Genomic DNA, 21,907 nt, shown 5'->3' on the forward strand with positions numbered 1-21,907 from the left:
CCAGTTGGGAGTTGTGTTGTGTGGTGGGGTTTTGGGCCTTTTCTCCTCTGTGTTTTTCTATGTCTAGTCTGCTTTGCGTGCTTTATGTTTAAACCTATACAATGGGGCTTGTAAGGGGCATCCTCTTTCTTCTTTTGGCTTTGTTGGGGAAGATTTTTTGCATTTGTGTTTTGGGTTTATTCCTTCTTTCGTGGGTATTTTCTTGGAGATCTCTCTACTATTTGGGATTGGTCCCCTTATCATTTTGGTGGCTTTCTTTATTGCTCTATTGGGCATGGTGCATTGCTTAGTGGGGTTGCGGCTGGTGCAGAGGTTGTTGGTAGAAAAACCCTATGCAGGGCTTTGTGGGTTTTAGTGCTACTATGGGCTCCTTTTTTTTTATTTCTACAAATCCCTATTGTGGGTGTTGTGGTTTGTGCCTCCATCTAGGATTTTTTTTTCTCTTCTCTTATGCCTTCATTGCCTTTTCTTTTGAGCAATTTTTTTGGTTCTAGGGCTTTTGGTGGCTCTATTCCTCTCGATTTTCAGGTAGCTGCTGGCAGTTTTCAACGTCCTAGGCTGGCCATGGTTTGTTTTGTTTTAGGGCTTTGTTCTCTTGGGGTCATTATAATCCTTACTATGGTTTGATGCTTTATGCTCTTTCTTCTCAAGAGGGATACTTTGTTGTTCTTGGCTTGGTTCCAACCCATGTGAGTCCTATCGAGGTGGAGTTTATTCTTGTGGCCATGGTGTGGGTTTGGCTCATCTCTCCACCTCTTTTCATCTTTCACAATTCCTATTGAGGTTCCAGCAATGTTTATGGAGGTGGTGTTTTTCTTGGTGGTAGAGGTTGGTTGGAGCTCTTTGTGGTCTACCTATGTCATTAGCTACTTGGTTGTGGGGTTGAATCATGTTTAGCTCTTCTAGTTGTTGGTCTATTTCTCCTATATTCCTATTGAGGTGGGCTCCTTTTCTATGGAGGTGGAGAGGAGTTTCATTGTAGGGAAGATGAATTTCTACTAGAGAGCCCTCGCTGGTTTTAGCAAGATGGATTTGGGAGCCATCTCAAAACTAAATTTGAAGGTTTTAGGATGCTTGCTAAAACATAATTGTAGTGTCATAAAATTGTGACCCTTGATATTTTTGACCGCATTAGGATCTTCACGCTGGCAAATCAAATTCCCAAGCCTGATCAGAGACCCAAGACATGCTCAATCCCTAAAAACTGCACTTTCTCTGCCCCTCGCACTACTTGAATCTGCTTCCTGTCCTGAGATAAGGGTAGGACAGGGGCATGGCACCCCTATCCCCTCAATGAAAAGGATGTGGGGCCACTTTCCTTCTAGGATAGGGGTGTGGTTCCCCTACCCCTGCCCTATTTTGGGGCCCCCTCTATCCCATCTTTGCATTGGCCTTTTCATTTTCAGCAGGAAAACTTTCCCTATGTCGGCCTACAACAAAAAATCACTCAATTAACCGTAATTGATGAATATATAAGTCGCATTTGTCCTCACATTTTCATAAGTTTCAAGAAGTGAAAAGTGGTCATAAGTTCAAGCATTCAAGCATTCAAGCATTCAAGAGCATTCAAGAATTCAAGCATCCCTTTCAAGCATTGAGCATTCTCAAGTCTCCCTTCAAGGCTAGGTGTTGCATTCAAGTCAAGGATTCAACCATTGAAGAGGAGATCCCTTTCAACATGCAATTTAACACAAGAAATTCTATCTACAATCTCCCTTCAGGTGTTTTACATTTCAGTCTTTCATTTACATTTACTTGCAAGTACTTTCTTTCATTATTTGGTTAATTCCAAAATTGGGGTTTGACTTGAAGGCAAACCCCCAATCCCAACCCCTTTTCCTCTCTTTCAATGTGTAGGTTGCATGTGCGCAACTTTATTTGCATATTTGGACTCCATTTACAGAGATGGAAAAACCCTTTTCGTTTCATGGATTAATTGGAGGATCGTGTGCACTTTCAACATGGTCTCGATAACTTTTCCTCAAATTTGTAGGGCAGCTTCGTCTCAACATATTATAGTCAGATCTAGGTGCACAACTTCATCCCACACTTCTATTTCAAGTTATAATCAGTTCTTTGCTACTTTTACACTTGTCTCGAAACACATAATTCAACCATTACTTGTTCTAAAAGAGGGGTTAGCTTGTCATCTTCACACCATTATCAATTCATTTAGTATTCAATCTCTTTCCTAAGAGGTTGGATCTAGTGAATTCCCCCCTCTATTAAATGTAATGTGGATAAAGTGTTTGAAGGGAAATCCACAACGAAAGTTTCATCTCTCCTCAGAGGGAAGAAAAGCTTTCCTCTTGATCTCTCCATCATTCACTTTTCACCCCATTACAATAATGATAAGGTTAAGGGTGTTGGGAAAACCCCTTATTTCTTGATGCTAGTTAAGGGAGCCTTGCTAAAACCCTTGGATCTTGGCTCTACTTTTGTTTGATGTCATAGACCAGGTGGGTGCCTTTGCATGTTCTTAGTTGCCTTGTTGTTCTTTTCTTGAATGTTATTTGTAGTAAGTCTTTGTTTCTATCTTTTGGTAGTGTTCTTCTTGTGGGTTCGGGATTCTTGTAAATTCTAAAGGGTTTCAAGTTCCTTCAAAACCTATTGTATGGGGTTTTGTGATGAGCTACAAGATCCAATGTGCAGCGATCCAGGAGTGGTTGAAGTTGTCTAGAATAATGTGTAGTTGATTGCTATGGAATCCAACGGTTATGATTGAACCCAAGCAATCTGGATGAAACACATTTTGGAAGGTTTCAAGTTGAAGATATCAGAACCAGTAAGGATTTTTTGTGATAACACTAGTGCGATAAACATTTCTAAGAACCTGGTGTTGCATGCTAGGACAAATCATATTGAACTGAAGTATCATTTCTTGAGAGAGAAAGTGCAAAGTAAAGATGTGTCACTGGAGCATGTACCTACCAAAGAACAGCTAGCAGATATCTTTACTAAACCTCTACCTAGGGCTAATTATGAGTGTCTTAGAGGTAAGCTAAGGGTTGTACCCCTACATGAAGTCAATTAAGCAGATGTGGAAGACATCAGTCCTAAAGCTTATTGAAAATCTTGAAGCAGGATTGGTGTAGAGTGGAGCTACTCCATAGGGGAGCAACTAGTTGCGGATCGGTGAAGCATGGAATGGTTAACCTTCACTTTGGCATTGATGTCAGAGGGAGATAAGAACTGTATATGATTGGTAGCTAGTTACCATCTTAAGACATGGAGATATAGTTGAAGGAGAGTACATGAAAAACTTTAAATCAGGATTCCTATACTTGTGTATATGCATTACTCTCAATCATCACAATCAAAGGGTATTGATATTTGTATTGCTATCAATGACAACACTATACTTCATCAATGCAATATTCATGCAATGCCAATAGGGTCCCCTCAAAACCTGCTTAACCCTAATAAAAAAAGACTATAAGGCAAACATATTCTATAAAAAAATACTTTATCTTAGGAGAAAAGCTTTTATTTAAATAAGAGAATTTTTTTTAAAAAAGATTAGATTGAGCATGGTTGTTATGTGAAAGATGTTATATATCTTAGTATACCTCAATTTATTTTTGAAGATTCTAGTTTTTCCTCTAATCTATAAGAATAATTGTATATGGATGTTTTCTTTTATTCCCCTTTATGTCTTATTTTAATTGTTAAACTAATTTGACTTGTAATATTATTTAATAATACAAATTTACATTTTTCAACAATCCATTCATATGATATTTCTTTTATTTTATAAACAACTAGATTATCTTAAATATATCGCTAAAAATAATTACATTCTATTAATGGCAATACGTCAAACCACTTTTTTAATCAATTATTTAACATAAATATTTATTGATATGGTGGAATTCCTTCTACTTAAAACTAAACACCACACTATAATAATTTATCTTCCCTATTACAATAATTTATTATCCTACAAATTTAATAGTCTTCTGAATATATCAGACTTATAGTTAGCTTGCATTTAACTATGGTGTTGTGAAAAAGAAGGCAATGGGTAGGTGAGGCAATGAAAAAGCTAAATAGGAAGCAATCCCTGAGGCTCCCTTTCATATACACATAGTTATGTAGCAATCCCTCCTTGATAAACCTTCCCTTCTCTAGCACTCTTGTCCAGGTGACATTCTCTAGGAGAAGTAGATATTCAATCCTCATTATTCTTGCAACTCCTTTGATCCAATTTTCGGAGCAATGACGATAGCTTCAAAGGTGACACCCATTTTCCACTGCTTCCTAGAGATGGCATGCCCCATCTCTGCTCTGCAACTGTTCATTCCATTGCATTGCTTAAGTATGATGTGACCAATGGCCTTATTATTTCCTTGGATGCAAATGACCTTAAACAAGGGTGAGGAATAACCACGTTTGCAAGATACTCTCTTGCTAGTTACTTCAATTTTAAGGGCTCCCATGTCATAAAGTGTGTAACTTCTTCATCATTTGCCCATTCATAGAAATCATCCACGTCGACCAAATAGAAGCTCCTTAGTTGTAGTTGCATTGGCCTCTCACCCGTTCTTAAATTGTGGAACTCTTATTTTCAATTGGCTACTAGTGTAAGAGAAATAAAATCTCAAGGTTTTCAATAGGTTGACTCTTTTATCTTACTGCACTAGATGGTAGACTTGTGTATGGCAGTGCAAGGTTTTCATAGCTCCACTCTTTTATCTTATTGCAGTAGATGGTACACTTGTGTATGACTTGCCATATGAGAACTGTAAGGTACAATCTAGAGGATTTTCTGTGCTCATTATTTAACCAACCATTCTAGACATATGTACGATGTACCTTGTGATAAGTATAACCCACAATGTTTTAAATATTTGGAAGATGAAATATGATTGAATAATAGTGTATGATTTGGCTCTATTTGAATCAATGAGAATCTGGCGCGAATCACCATTGCGTTCTCTCCGATAGCCTTTTTGAAAAGCTACCAATTCCTTACTACTCTAATTGGATAATATGAATATATGCAAAGTTGGTATATTCATCCACTTTTTTTCTTTGTTAATTGAAAATGTTACACAACCTTCAAATTTCTTAGCATATATGCAATTTAAATTTATCAAGTGATTGTATGGATACACATCCCAAGCTTTATTCATATAGAAAGTTACCTATTGGCACATGTGTGGGTCTACTTATCGGTTGATTGTAAGGATACGTACATTTCAATCATTATTCCTCCAACATTGTTTTTCAGTAAGATAACTAAATAATACTTGACAAGTAATTACTTCTCCTCCTTTTTATGTGGATGATTATAATTATCTTTCTAGACTACAAAAGTAAAACTTGTAGAAAAGTCGATCAATACATGACAAAAAATATTAATTTATTAGGGTTTCAGAGCAAATATTCACCATGCAGGATAATGTTTCAAAGTTTGGTTGGGGTGATGAAGCGGTAGCTGATCTGCTTCCACCTAAGAATCCATTTGCCATCAACACAGACCATGTGCCTCAATGGGTTTTTCGGGGCGGGCAATGGGTGGATATGGCCGTCCGGCAAAAGGCTTCCTCTAGTCTTCCTCACCATGGTGCTCACGTTGGTAATGAGGGTTTGCCTTGGGTTAAAAATTATGGATGAGATTTCTATTCTTTCCCATCCTCTAGTTATTTTGGGGGATTTTTTCGTCAGAATGGGGGTCGAGGCCAAAAGATGGGGACCAAGGCTCTTGGTGTTTGACATTATGGCTCAGGGGCTACAAATATTAGTGCTTCCCAAGCTGAAAATAAGGCACAACATCGGACGGTGAATAAGGAGACTAGGGCAAAGTAGATGTCGGGTGTTTCTTCGCCGAAGGAAATTTTGCGAGAAGCCATTCGCCCTCTTCCAAATTCTAAGATGTCTTTGAAGCTGCAATCTGTATGGCTTTCGATACCCTTGATTGTTGTCTCTCATTTTATTTTACTTTTGGAAAGAAGGCTTGTGATCTTCAGGCTGTAGCGGTCATTATTCAGGTTTGGGTTGACACCATTCCTCTTTCAAAGTTACAGTGTAAGATCCATTCGCACTAGTATGGTACCTTATACTTTCAAGTCTTGTCTGCAAGTTCTTTCATTATTGTGTTTCATTCTGCTGAAGTTAGGGACAAGGCTTTAGAAATTATGTTCTTTTGGTTGGGTAAAATTTTGGTTTTTGTATAAATTTGGAAGCCCTTCTTCGATCCCTCTGGGGTTTCCCCCAAAATGGTCCCTTCTTGGTTTAAACTCCCTCTGTTGCCCTCTGAATTTGTTGAGTCTAGTATCCTAAGCAAAATTGGGGATTCTTTTGGAAAGTTTTTATTGTCACATTCTGTTTTTGAGGATGGTTATTTTGTGGTCAAAATTTGTGTACTAGTTGTTGTGAATGTTTCCCCTCCTAGAACTTGCAACATCTAGTCCTCTTCTGGTATTTAGCATCAAGGCCTTTTTAGGGATTCAGTGGAGTTTGTTCGTAGTTTAGTTGTTGTGGATTCAATTTTTTTTTTTGATATGAAGAAGATTAAATTCACTTCGAGAACTCTTGATTCTTCACTTGACAGAAATCTTGAATATTTTTCTTGGAATAAAGTGCAAACTGCTTTAAAGGATTCTCATATTTCATCTATTATTCCTCCTTTGGATAAAAATGTTTATGTTGGGATTAATCTAGATTTAGCTAATTGCTTTGTTCCTTCTCCATTCTTGGGCTTTAATAAGGATACTTTTGTGGATGATGTTAATTTATTGTCTAATGCTAGTAATTTATCTTCAAAATTTGTTGGTTTGGAGAAAGATAAGTCGATTGCTAAGGATACTCCTTTTTTTGTTGGTCCTGATAGCTTGGTTAAGAAGAATAGTGAACACCCTTATAAAGTTGATAATCCGCTTATTGCTCCAGATGATCATCTTATTGCTCAAGTGCAAAATATTGTTAGCAGTAATAACATTATTCTAAATTCTGAATTAGCTGACATAATAATAACCTCGATTACAGCTGATTTAGTCAAGTTGGATAATGACTTATCTGCTTTTTCTACAAATACTTCTTTTGAATTGCTTAATCCGGAAAGGGCAATGGTTCCTTTTGTTCTTGGGGTTCCTTCAAATTCCATTGAGGTTAAGGTCTTGGATCAAGGAAAGGATAAGGCCCTTGTTGGACCTGCTCCTCTTGGTTCCAATAATTTACCTTTGATTCAGTCCCCACTCTCTCTTGCTTCTCCTTTTACTACTCCTGTAAAGAGGGGTCACAAGCCTAAACATGTTAAGACACAGTTGGAAATTGATGTTGGTATGCAATCAGCTCTTCTTTCTTCTTTGGACTCTTCCAAAAATAAGAGGTTCAAAAAGCCTTTTAGTCTGTCGGCTACAAGAGCCTTGGCTTCTAAAAGGAGTCTTCAAAAGGAGTTTGTTGAGGGAAAGGTCTCTCAGAATTCTTATTGTGAAAAGAGGGGAGCCGATGCCTCCCCTCTGGGCCAATGAAGATTATATCTTGGAATGTTAGGGGAATTGGGCTTAAATGCCCCTAACAAAAGATTCTTGATTAAGTCCCAATTGGACTTAATGAAGTGTGATATTGTGATGGTGCAAGAAACTAAGTTAAATTTATCTTCTGCAGATTTGTTATTCTCCTTCTGGAAATCCTGGAAATTTTGTGTTTCTCCCTCTTTAGGGGCTTCATGAGGACTTCCTTTTCTTTGGAAAAATTCTAGTGGTGATCTCTCTTTGATTGCCTCTTCATCCAATAGGATGCTTGGGCTAGTTAAGAGTAGGCTATTGGGTACTAAATTCTAGCTTTTTAATGTATATGGTCCTATCGAGGTGCTAGAAAAAAGGAAACTTTGGGAGAGTTTAGCCTTGATTGCTTCTCCTTTGTTGGATGCCTTTTTTATTTTTGGGGGTGACTTTAATGCAATTTCTTTTTTGGAAGAGAAGGCTGGGGGGATCATTCCTAATAAACATGTTATTATTGATTTTTGCCACTTTATCAATAATTTGAATTTAGTTGATTGTAAACCTCACAATGGTCCTTTCACCTATACTAATATGCAAAAATATTTTTGTCAAATTGCTGAAAGATTGGACTGGTTTCTGGTATTGGAAAATTGGTAAAATTCTGGTTAGGAATTTTTTTCCTCAGTCCTACCTTTCACTGGGTCGGATCATTTTCTTATATTGTTTTCTATACTTGAGGATAAGACTCCTAGGAAGCTTCCTTTCAAATTCGAGCTGATGTGGTTTAGGGACCAGTCTTTTTTGCCTTTTCTAAAATAATGGTGGTTGTCTGCTCCACATCTTAATGGATCAAGGATGTATCAAATAGTTAAGAAATTGGCTTATTCAAAAAATAAGATTAGAGTTTGGAATTCTTTACATTTTAAGAAAATTTTTGGGGAAAAGGCTAGGATTTAGGAGGAAATAAAACAAATTAATAAGTCTATTTTGAGTTTGGGTATGACTCCTTTGGCCTTTGATAGGCTTAAATATTTGAAAGCCCAATTGAAGGAGGTTTTGACAAGGAAAGAATCTTATTGGAGGTAGAAATCTATGGATATTTGTTTATCAAAGGGGGACAAGAATACCAATTTTTTCCATTCTTCAACTAAGCTTAGGAGGCAATGCAATAGAATATCTTGTATTATTAATTCCAATGGGAGGAGTTTGTCAGATGAGGATGCTATTGTTTCTGAAGCAGTTGGCTTTTTTAAGTGTCTACTCTCGGTTGAGCCTATTTCCTTAGATAATACTTTTGTTAATTCAATCCCCCCTTTTGTTAGTCAAGAGGATAATAGGATGCTTATGGCTCCCTTTTCTTTGGATGTATTAAGGGGTGTAGTCTTTTCCATGCATTTGAAAAAGGCTCTAGGTTTGAATGGGTTTACGGCTTTGTTTTTCTAAAAGTGTTGGGATTTTGTGGGGAATGATGTCTTATTAGGCTTGGAAGAGTCTAGGCATAATAGAATGATTTTGAAATAACTGAATACCACTCTTATTGCCATTATTTTGAAAGTGGATAACCCTAGCTCCTTTTCTGAGTTTCACCCTATTGTCCTTTGTAATACTTTATATAAGATTAATACGAAGGCAATTTCGGTTAGGCTGGGTAGGCTCCTTCCCAAGATAGTCTCCATTGATCAAGTTGGCTTTGTGCCATGTAGGGAAACCTTAGAGGGTGTGATTGTATCTCATGAGATTCTACATTCCATTTCATGATAGAAGACTCTGGCTATGATTCTTAAACTTGACATGCTTAAAGCTTATGATCAGATTAACTTGCAATCTCTTGTTGTTGTTCTAAAATGCTCTGGGTTTGCTCATAGTTGGGTTAAATGGGTCTTTTCTTGTATATATTCTACTCATTTCTTAATTTTGATTAATGGCTCCCCTTCGGGGTTTTTGTCTTCCTTTCTAGGGGTTAGGCAAGGGGATCCTCTTTCTCCTTTTTTGTTTATACTTTTGGTAGAGGCTTTAAGTAGGGCCAATTTTGATGCTAAATCAGTGCAATGGTATTAAAATAGATGGATATCCTCCTTCGCATTCCCATTGTCTTTTCGTTGATGATACTCTTATGTTTGGTTCTTCCTCTTTGACAAAGGCTAGAGTTATCAAGAAGATTATTACTGATTACTCTTCTTTTTCTGGTAAGAAAGTTAATGATTTGAAATCTAAGGTTTTCTTATTAAATGTATCCCCCCTGGTTAAGAATAGACTCACTCAATTTTGGGGCTTTCAAGTGGTGCCTTCCCTTGTAAGTACTTAGGCATTCCTTTTTTTGTTGGTTCAGATAAGGCTTCCTTTTGGCATAAAGTGGTTCATGCGATATCTTCTAGAATTTCTTCCTGGAATCACAAATGGCTCACATTGGCTGGTAATATTCTTTTAATTAAATCAGTTCTCAATGCCATTCCTACCTACTTGATGTCTATTTTGAAAACTTCCCCCAAAGTTGTCCAGGACCTCAAGGTATCTTTAAGGTCCTTTCTTTGGAATGATAGCATTGGGGGAAAGAAGAAGCTTCACCTTCTAGTCTGGGATAAAGTTTGCCTTCCTTAAGAGCTAGGAAGTGTGAGTATCCAAGATTTAGTGTCCCAAAATAATGCGTTGGGGGATAAACTTGTTTAGAAACTATACATGGATCCATTAAGTAAATGGGCCTCCATTATGCTTGCTAAGTACTTAAGGGGGGCTCCTAGAGAAAGGATCTTCACAGCCTCATCTCTTCCGAAAGGATCAACTTTTTGGAAATTTTTAGTTAGCTGTAGATCGGTTATCCTTCCACACCTTTCTTGGGTTGTCCATTATGGGAAGAAGGCCCAGTTTTGGGATGAAGTTTGGAATGGTCACCTTGTATTATTTTCCATTTGGGATTGGTCTCCTTTGTCTGATATTCTTTCTGGTCTTTGGGGGGTTTTTGTTGCAGATTATGCTGACATTGATTCCTCAGGTCCTTACCTAGTATCTCGATGGAAGTCTATTGCTTTTTTGCCCATTGATAATAATCTCGGAGTTTCTTTCAAGGAAGAGCTTCAGAAAATATCTCTTGTGTTTCAAGATAAAGAGGATATCTTGGTTTGGACTAACAGTGCCTCAAACTCTTATTCAGTAATAGAGGGGTATAAATCTTTGTCCCAGTCCTCTGCTTCCTCCTCTTGGCCTTCTAAGCTTTTTTGGCATTCGACTTTTCTTCCTAAAGCTAGGTCTCTTTCTTGGTTGGCAGTTCAAGATAGAGTTCTCACTGGGATGAGATGGGATAGGCTTGGGATTACTGGGGTTTTCCCTTGTGTGTTTTGTTGATATTATATGGAAACCATGGATCTTGTGTTTTTGCATTGTTTGTTTGCTCTGGATTGTTGGTACTGGTTGTTTGGAATGCTTGGTTGGTCTTCTACTATTAGTCCTAATTTATTGTCGTATTTCATGGCTTGGCCTTTGTATTCATCCTCTTTTTACTCGTCTCTTTAGATAATGGCACCTTCTATTGTTATTTGGACTATCTGGTTAGAGAGGAACTCTAGGATTTTTAGGCATAAATCAACTTCATTAGAACAGGTTCTTGACAAGATTCTATCTTCCATTTTTGAGTTGGTGTTTTCTCACATCTACAAAAATATGGAACATCTAAGGTCCTTTTCTCATTGGGATAATTGGGTAACATGGAAGTGGAGTTCACTTTGTGTTATTCCTTCCCATGGGGCTTTAACAGCTGGATTATCTTCACTCGTCAAATGTAGGATGGCTAAATGGATGCCTCCCCCCCAATTCTCCTTCAAATTAAATTTTGATGGGGCTTTTAAGGATAATTTGAGGAAATCAAGGACTGGGTGGTCATCTTTGATCATAATTCTAAGATTGTTAAAGCTGTGGGGAAATATATTAGTGTAGGCTCTAATAATATTGTGGAATTTTTGGGCATTATCTTTTGGTCTCAATCTTGCCATCTCTTTGGATATTAAGGATATTGTCATTGAACGGGACTCAATGTTAGTCTTTCAATCGGTCTCTGCTAAGAAATGAGTTTCCTGGCATTTACAGCACTTGTTAGAGCGTATTCTTGCACAGTTGAAGTGTTTTTCTACCTTTACTATATCTCACTATTATAGGGAGATAAATGTTATTACAGACTACTTGGCTATAGGGCTGTTGTTGAATGTGCTAAATACTTGGAGGTTCACCATAGGGATATTCCCGCTTCTTGCATTAGTATTCTTATTGAAAGGTTATTTGGTCATGGTTTGTAGCCTTCATCACACTCCTTGCTGGGTGTGGTTTTTCTTTTGCATATGACAGTAGGGAGGGTGTTGTTTGGCCTTATGGCAACATCTTTGTTGTTGAAATATTTGGTAAGTATCTCCTCATGGAGCAAGGAGGATGTTGAGGCTGCATTCACTTGACATGTACCTTCTTGTTTGAATTGGCCTTGTATTTGATTTGTCATTATTTGGCTGATTGTGGTGAGTTTGGTCCTTAGTAGGATTGAGGTCTATGTGAGTAAGGTGGCTACATGAATATTCAAGCTCGAATCAATCATTGTTTAGGATTATTTACTTGTGCTCATTTTTTATGTGATTGTTACTTTGACTGGGCATACTTTTATCATTATAGTTTTTTCAGGTTAGCAGCTTCGGTTGGTAATCATGTTAAGGTACCTGGAAGACTTGGGTATCATTGCTTAGCTTCCCTTCCAGATTACCATTTACTTGCATGATATGTAATGATGAGATGGTATATTCTTCTCTTTTGATTTTTTTTGATTTGATAATCAGTGGGGGATGAGCCTCTATATAATGGATTGTTCTCATCATTATTGGGTGTCTTCTTTTTTTCCAACTTGGTTTTTCCCTGTCATGCTTATGATTATGTTCATCATGTTATCCTCACTCCTCTTGCACGTTGCTTGCTTATCATGGTATGGTATTGGTTACTTCTCATTTAGTGAGGCTTCGTGTTTGGTTTTGATTGTTTCCATAATGATCCCTCTGTTGGATTGGTTTATATCTGGGTTTGGCCGATGGTTTTCTCATGTCTATTCCTTCTGTGGTGTTGCTTCTCATTTGGTAAGATGCTCTATTTTATTTGGAAATTTTTGGTTAGGTTTGGAGGATGGTGGATGTCATTGAGAGTTTGGAACATGCAGCTTGTTTGGTATACGAGATGGTTTCTCATCCTTCTGCTCTTTTCTTGGTTGCTTCTATGCTCTATTCTATGGCTTGGTATTATTTTGGTTCCTTGGGGTCTTCAACATCCTTCCCTTTTCCTTCTTTGGATTATATTATGTTTTCTCATGATGTTTTTCTTGGCAGGATCTCTTATAATAATTTATATTTTGGTTATTGGTATATATTAATAAGTGGTTTGGAGAGTTGTGCTTCATAGATAGGGGTGGCCCAGCTTTGAAGCTTATTTTGCTATTTTTGGACGGGTACACTTCTGCCTAGTGTTTCACTCTCACAGTTTTCTCTTGTATGCCTCTTCTGGCTACTTCCTTTATATCTAATGAGGCTTGTTATGTAATTGGGAAGGGTTTTTGAGTGGATTGTGCCCATGGGCTTCTTGTAATGGGTAAATAGGCTTGGGTTATTTGAGCAATACTAAAAGGTTTTCTTACTGGTTCTTTCCCTTCAATGCTCTTTGAACCAGACACCCTGTAAAAAATAAATTTTATTAATATAATTTAGTGGTTTATCCACTTTTATCAAAAAAAAAAACTTGTAGAAAAGTCAGGATCATGAATCTATCTAGTTTCTCTTAATAATATTTATCAGTCCATTGCATGGATGTATTCTCTTTCTTAGAAGCTAAAAGGTAATACTCATGTGTTTACATTTTGATTTGAGATTTATGGTCTTTATGAGATTGTTATAGTTGATAAATAGTATGTTCTAAAGTTTTGATTAATTAAAAGTGGATTAGGCCCGTACTATTACATATTTGTAAAAAGGCATCACCTAGGGTGCATGAGAGATGCACACCTAACTAAAGACAAAACACAAAAAACCAACAAGAAATCACCAAGAACTAGACCAAGACTAGGGGAAAGACTAGCAAACAAAAAACACACAAAAAAACTAGCTAACCACCAAAGACATGAAAAGGTGGTCTATTGGGAAGAGTTGTTACTCTATTTCCAATCTTTACACAGTCCTAAAACTTTATCAGAGAAATAGATTTTTTTGTTAGATTCCCTAGCAAAGTTCAGAATACTAGAATCCAAAGTATCTTTAAACCTAAGACACAGGGCACTCAACTAAAGCAAAATGGGATAGAGCATGTCTCTTATTCTTGGCTTTCCTATGTTCGATTTCCTTCTGAATAGCTTATAGGAAAGCCAAATTCTTCAGAACCATCTCCTAGCTTCTTTTTGACATCTCCTTAATTATTCTCTAAAGAATCTTCTATCTTTCCTTCATCTCTATAACAACCTTGTCCTCATTCCTTTGAGAGACCTTCTCACAAAGGTCTTTCAACATTCCTAAAATTGGATATCATTTTATGAGCTATTAGGATTTGGATTTCATGTAGCTTAATATGAAATGATTTTAAGAGATGTGAATCATCCCATGAATCTAATTTATTCAATTTATGAATATTACATTTCATTAATTAATATTATCAAGGCATTTGGTAGATGTGTGAATCTTGTAAAAAAAAGACAATATAAACTAATTCTAGTTTTAACAATTTACATCCAAATCATTATTTTCAAAGGATATGCATCAACTTAACATTTAATTTGAGAGAGGAATCAATGCTCGAGGATCAGTCCAAAGAACCAATGGATATATATCTTAGATGTTAGGTATTGTCTTCTTGATTTTACTTATACATCCAAGCTTATAATAAACACTACCATGCTTATTTTGTTTGTTCTAAATTTCATATGTTAACTACACTTGGGGTAGTATTATGAAGGAAAGGAACATATAAATCATATGCAACTTGAGTGCTCAATTTTTAATTTAATGAGTTAAGATTAGCAAAGGTTAAGAAAATGTAAGTCCTATTATAATTTTAAATAATCTATTTTTTACCTAGTAATTATGATAGGTTTGTTGAGACAACCAAGGATAAAAATTTACTTAAGTATACCTTTTTCCATTAAAGATGACAAAAAGGAAACCATGTTGACTTAGGTTTCTCATGATCTAACTATTCTAGCATAATAAGCCCTTCTAGGCCTTTATCCTTGGATATTATCCAAGAAATGGCTCTTTGGTAGATGAGAAAACATGTATTGTAAGTACCTTAGTTTTATTTTGATCCCAATACAAAAATTGGAGATATATAAATTTTTCATTTATGGTCACATGTAAACCCTTAATTTTCCTTTGTGAATCATTGCCATGTGATTAACCTAATATTTTAATTGATGAGGATATTATCTGGGATGGTCTATTTATTTTTAAAATTCAAATAGCAACTAGATTTCATTGAGATAGTAGGTAAATATTTTCTAGGAATATTCATGAAATTTTTTCCTATAAAGGAATTTTTGGAATTTTTGAGGATATTGATGTTAATGCAAACATTGTAAGTTAGCTCAAGGTCATTCATGCCTAAAAATCCTATAAAAATACTAGAGTAGTCTATCTTTTATGAGGACACCTTCTAACGGCCTCCATGAATCTTTTGAATTAAGAAATTATTTCTTAGACACTATAAAGATAATGCTGATTGGGGGAACAATATCGAGAGCCATGTTGACTACTAGGGAGTATATAAAGAATTTAAATTAAATAATTGGCTTGTGAATATTTATAATTAACACATGAAACTAGAAGGATAAAGTAAAATTCTTAAAACCAATTAATTTTTTTCATGGGTATTAGTTTGATTACATTTTAATAGATATTAAAAAAAGTTTTCATTTATTAGAATATCACACCTTTCAATTATGTTAGAGATTATAAGTACCATGATACTTTGTCAAGAGAATAATGAGCTCCTAAATTTCTTTAAATGATTAGCTTTGCTTATAAGAAAAATAAACTATATAATATATATACAAAATGAAAAGAAGACACATGAAGCCCTCCTAAAATACAATGCAATTCTCAAGCTAAATATATATCACATTTTATAATTGAACTTCACATTAAGTGATTCTATCCCTTGAATATGCAAGCATCTTGATATTTCTTATAGAATTTAAGAGTACAATTTTACATAAAGTGCATTACAATGCTTATCTAATAAAAATTCTTATGTAGTTTTCCAAACATTATAGAATCAATTATTCAAAAATGTATTTTTCTCCTTATTCTTTAACAAGAATCTGTAGACCATTCACTATTATTTTAGGAATTTTGGTTCTTTACACACTCACTATAAGAATCAAGAATAATAATATATATTATTAAACATTCATAAATACAAACATACTTACTGCTTGTTATATTCTAATTATTTAAAAAATACAACTTATAAATATAATTATAATTTTTCCTCTTAAATAGGTATTTTCATAATTATAAGAAAAAAAAGACTTTTGATATCACTAATTTCTATCAACGAAATACAATCTACTTGAAAACCACATTAAAATAATTTAGTTTCCTTCAACACTAAATAGTCTATTGAATATTGAATATAATAAGCACTGTAAGAGTGTACATAATAGTTTATTGAATATAATAAGCATTGTAAGAGTGTACATAATAGCTTATTTGGCTCTGGTAGTAAGAAAATAAATCAATTAAGACATCAATGATTTAAAACAAATGATTTAAAACAAACATTTATTGATATCTAATAGTTTAGATATCAAAATAGTAGAATCCCTCCTACTTAAAAAAATACCCAATACTACAATAACGTATCTTCCCTTTTACAATAATTTATCATCCAACAAACTTAAAAGCTATTGAACATATCAGACAATAACTTGCATTCATCAATGATTTAAAATAAACATTAACTTGCATTCATCAATGATTTAAAATAAACATTTATTGATATCTAATAGTTTAGATATCAAAATAGTGGAATCCCTCCTACTTAAAACAATACCCAATACTACAATAACGTATCTTCCCTTTTACAATAATTTATTATCCAACAAACTTAAAACCTATTGAACATATCAGACAATAAATTGCATTAGAATGTGGTGCTGTCAAAAACAAATCAATGGGCAGGTGAGGTAACGACAAAGCTAAAGAGGAAGCAGTCCCTGAGGCTCCCTTTCAGATACACATAGTTACGTAGAAGCCCCTCCTTGATAAACCCTGCCTTCTCCAGCACTCTTGCCGAGGCCACATTCTCTGGGAGAACCAGAGCTTCAATCCTCGTTATCCCTTGCAATTCCTTCGATCCAATTTTGATAGCAGTGATTACAGCTTGAGTGGTGACACCCATTTTCCAATACTTCCTAGAGATGGCATACCCCATCTCTGCTCTGCAACTATTCATTCCACTGCCTTGCTCAAGCATAATGTGGCCAATGGCCTTATTACTTCCTTGGATACAAATGGCCTTAAACCAATGGTGAGGAATCACCACGTTTGCAACATATTCTCTTGCTTGTTGCTTCGATTTGAAGAGCTCCCAAGTCATAAAGCGTGTAACTTCTTCATCACTTGCCCATTCATAGAAATCATCAACGTCAGCCAGACAGAAGCTCCTCAATTGCACTTGGATTGGCCTCTCACCCATTCTTAAATTTTGGAACTCTGATTTTCAATCGGCTAATAGTTGAAGAGAATTAAATGCTCAAGGTTTTGAACAGCTTGACTCTTTTATCATATTGCACTAGATGGTAGACAATTTATAGGATGTTCTGTGCTCATTTTTTCACCAACCATTCTAAACATTTGTATGACTTACCTTGTGAGAAGTATAACCGACCATGTTTTATATATTTGGAAGACGAAATGTGATTGAATAATAGTGTGTAATTTTGCTATGTTGGAATGGATGAGAATCTGGTAAGAATCATCACTGCTCTCCCACCGACAGGCTTTTTCAAAAGCTGCCAATTCTCTACCACTCTAAGTGGATGATACCAGAATATACAAAGTGGGTATATTCAACTACTTCTTCTCTTTGATCGTTGAGAATGTTACACACTCTTCAAATTTCTTAGCACATATGCAGTTTTACACTGTCCCAAGCTTTATTCCTTCAAAAGGTTAACTATTTCTAATTTCTTTCCACATGTGCGGATCTACTTATCCCCTAGTTCGTTGATAATGACACACCCATTCTTTGCACATCTGCAGTTTTACTTGGATACGTAGGTTTCAAGCTTTATTCCTTTAATATTTTTGTTGAACTAAGATCACTGAATAACATTTGACGAGTGAATTCTTGTTTTCCTTGCTATAATCACTTCAATATGATTTGTCTCTACTTCCATTTTTCTGCGCACAATAAGAATGTTCTCAGTACACTTCAAAAGTAGAATTGGTAGGTGGATAGGAATCATTTAGCTATCCATTTCCTTTCTCTTTACCAATGATTAGTCATTGCAGTCCATCGTATGAACGCTTTTTTTTTTACATGGCTGAAAGCTAATACTCACGTATTTACATTTTCCACGGACTATATAAAGATATAGTGATAAATGGTATGTTTTTATGTAAAATTGTAGTTCATTTCTTTTGACTCTCATTCATGCATACTGATATTTTATTAGTTTAGCACTCCAATTATCATATCCCTTCCCTCTGCATCTTTAATATTTCTCTCTCACTTACACACATATACCACATTTACAACATTCTTGTGATTCCCACATGCCTATACTTATCTCACCTCTATATTTGTGCATTTCTTTATATTCACCCTATCCATGTACAGTACATTTACCTATGCACATATTTTTAATCGTAAGAAAAGTAATTAAAATAAATTAAACAATTTTTCAAAGGTAATATTTTTTATAAAAAATTCAATCAAGTATAATATTTTGTGTTTTAATATTGTGTTCTTGTATTTAAAGATATTTAATGCATTCATTTCACCATTCATTGCTTTGAAGGAATATTCACTTATCATTTACTTGAAACACTTCATTTAGTACATTAAAATGAATCTGATTATGCCCAAATATTCAAAGAGTATATGCATGACTAAAGTTTGTTGTTTTCAAATATTTATACACATTTATATGGGTTGATGTAGGAGAACATTGTCCTTTAGAAAATACTAACATACCTTAAATGATACGTATAAATATTGTCTATCACCAAACTTTGGGAAGCATAGAAGAAGTTAGGATACATTGGTGAAGTGCAAAGTGTAAGTGTACAAATTGCATCAAACAAGTTTGCAAGTACATGATATATTAATAATCATGGATTTGATCATAAACTGTAGTGTCATCCTTGCATGGTTTTAGTAAAATATCATATTAGTCCAACCCAACCATACCCTCCAAAACCTTCAAATAAATTTTGGTTATGCTTCACTTTTTAGTTAATGTGAGATATATATTAGGCTTTGTCTCTACAGATTCCAAATCAAGAGTTTATTTGTGAATAGTCTTTTGATTTATTCCAAGGTTTGAATATCTCGTGCACTTTAGTTTACATAACTTACTAGTGATATTTTCCTTATAGCTTCAAACCATGCACCGAAGAGTTATGATCCTTTACATGAATTACAAATTTTTCAAGCTATCATTCATTATTTAACATTACAAAAGTTTATTAGATGTGAGAATTTTTTTAAAATGAAGCATAATCCAAGGTAACTATCATTTTAATAGAACATGTCCAAATCATCGTTTCGAGAGTATGCATCTTCTCAACATTATTTTTTAGGGATACATTAATAATTGGGTATTATGTTAAAAAATAAATGTATATAGGTATATTATAATCTACGTTCTAGTAATCCAAAGTTCACACATACATGAAAGACTATAATTAAATCTCACATTCACATGTTCCTAATTTAAGATTTGACAAGATAGTTACATTTGTGGCAATTTCATGAAGGAAAGGGGCTTATAAATTATACTTGAATTGGTTGATTGATAATAAATGTAAGAAATTAATCTTAGAAAGGGATACAAAGTGTGAGTCACCTTATATATTCACACAATGTAACATTTGGTTAACAATTTAGAACAATTTCCTTTTGAGGATTGACATAAACACAAAATATTAATATAGGAATAAATACTTAAATTATATTATAGATGATAAAATATAATGGATGTATGCTGGATTTTGAATCTATTGTAAATCCCCAATTAGCCCAATCACAAGCCTAGAATCTACAAAATCATTCAACAATGGCAATGGAGCTTGAAATCAAATGCATGCAAATAAAATAAACAACAATATACCTCATACAAATTATATGATTGACTCCATTGTCCTCCTATCCTTAAAGATATTGTGAAAAATATGTATTTCATCTCAGCATTAATCAGTGGTAAAATATGGCTTAAATGAATGGAGTGTGGTTGATTGATGATGCAAGAAAAATGATAACATGATTATGAAATATCTATCTAGATAATTTTGGCATAATAGATATAGAATCAAGTTGTGGATTATGAAATGAGATAGAAAAGCCTCTTCTATAGAATTTTCCAATGGAAAAAATGGCTTAGATTAAGAGTTTAAAAGATGAATGACCATGATCACATAGTTATAAGTAAATCAATAGGATTAAAAGGTGCAAATGAAATGAAGGGATTATATTAAGAGGTGGAATAGAGTGAGTAATATCGAGAGGTTATTTTGAATGAAGGTCTAAGATTAAGGGGTGGGTTGACCTATTGGTTAAATGGATATGGAAATTTTAGAAGGGAGAAAAGTGGATGAAGTGAAATGAGACACTTTCCACGTGACTATGAGTTTTGATTATGATCCATGTGAATAAGTTGGAGGGACAAGATTAAAGAGAAGAGGAGAATCAGTTAATTAAATAAATAAAATTATTTATTTAAGTAATAGAGAGTAAAAAGGTGGGTTTTCTAAATAAATAATAAATATTTATGTAATTAAGTAAAAAAAAATATGCTTCTACATAACCCTTGTTAAAGACTTACGTTAGATTAGAGTGTATATATGGCATGCTCTAACTAGTCAAATTTAATATGCCTTTTATCTCTTTAGGGAGAAAGTATCTTAGACATGAAGCTTCATAGATGTGAACCCATATATCTAGCTAAATTTAGATTTGGTCAAAGCTTAAGGGAAATATCTAAGTTTTTCATAATGGTTACATGAATGCCCTATAATGGACCTATTCAATTAACATTGAGAAATTTGAACCTAATAAAGCAACTGATGAATATTTATTATTATTGACTTCAATAATTTTAATTGGTGGTCATGATAGAAATAGAAGGGATATAATTTTAAGACAAAAAAAATACTAGCTTAGTGCAATTTTTACAAGTCCTCCTCTAATGGCCTTTGTTAATAGTTTTCATTAGTAAATTATTTATAAGGCATATATATAAATAATCCTTAATGAGGTATAATAATAATGAAATCCATGTTGACTACTAGGGAGGATATAAACCACATGCATTAAATATTTAACTTTTTGATGGGATGGGGTTAGGGATAGACTAACCTAGTCTATGCTCTTCGATCCTTTGTTTGGATCACCTGGTGTTCTCTACACTCCCTAGGATCTCTAGGAATTCCCTTTGCTTGATGAATCCCCTAACCATGCCCAATCCACCCACCAATGAGTTGCAATACTGCTCCTAAGGTCTCACCTACTCATGAGACTCAAAACCCCTTACTATGCCTAATAAGGGCTAGGCTTGTTCCACACCTTCCAAGGTCTTATAAAGGTTGTATCAGGTCTATTTCATGGTCTTTCCATCCATTCATGAGCCCCCAAGAGGTTTCAAGCCTTCAACCCCCTTACCGATTTCACTATTTTGTGTTTTTGCCTTCAAATAGGGCTACACGGGTTAGGACCAATTAGGCCTCCTACCCAGTCTTCTAGGGCTTCCTCTCACAAATGGTCCACAAACAACCCAAACTACCAAAATGGACTGCCATTCATTTGTCAAGGACTCATGGATTTTCTTGGTTTTAGGCCTCCAAGTGTCCTTACACTATCCTAGGTGGATTGTAAGGTTTTGAAGGGTTTTTGTGAGGGTTTTTAGGGTTTGCCTGGGTCATAGTGAAGGTTTTGTGTTTTAGCCACCTTGTTTGGATTGGTGGAGGCTCCTTCTTCACACCAATGATGCTTCACTCACTCCTTTGCACCTCCTCCAAAGGATGCACTCTCCACTAACCAACCTTGCTCTCCAAGACCTCTGCAATTTGACCTCTCCTAACTGGGCACTATCCAGTCTTGCCTAGGAGTGGGTCTTTGCTTGGCCTTCCTGCATTTTTAAGGGCCCTTCTTGCATGGGACTATAGTACAGGTTCTTCACTTCCATTCCCCATGGTTTCATGGTGTTTCCACAATGGGGAATGGAGTTAAGACTTCAT

The 21,907-nt window shown here is 35.1% G+C and overlaps 1 protein-coding gene across 1 annotated transcript; it reads right to left on the reverse strand.

The window, feature by feature from the left end:
• Nucleotides 1-16,616: 16,616 nt before the first annotated feature.
• On the reverse strand, nucleotides 16,617-17,144 carry LOC131055392 (uncharacterized). The gene has a single exon (XM_057989849.2). The coding sequence runs from the start codon at nucleotides 17,142-17,144 to the stop codon at nucleotides 16,617-16,619; it is 528 nt and encodes a 175-aa protein (XP_057845832.2).
• Nucleotides 17,145-21,907: the final 4,763 nt, after the last annotated feature.

This window comes from Cryptomeria japonica, chromosome 8 (assembly GCF_030272615.1).
Source record: "Cryptomeria japonica chromosome 8, Sugi_1.0, whole genome shotgun sequence".
Lineage (NCBI taxonomy): Eukaryota > Viridiplantae > Streptophyta > Pinopsida > Cupressales > Cupressaceae > Cryptomeria > Cryptomeria japonica.

Excerpts from the sequence above, each read along its gene's own strand:
- LOC131055392 (XM_057989849.2), bottom strand. The coding sequence starts at position 17,144 with ATGGGTGAGAGGCCAATCCAAGTGCAATTGAGGAGCTTCTGTCTGGCT.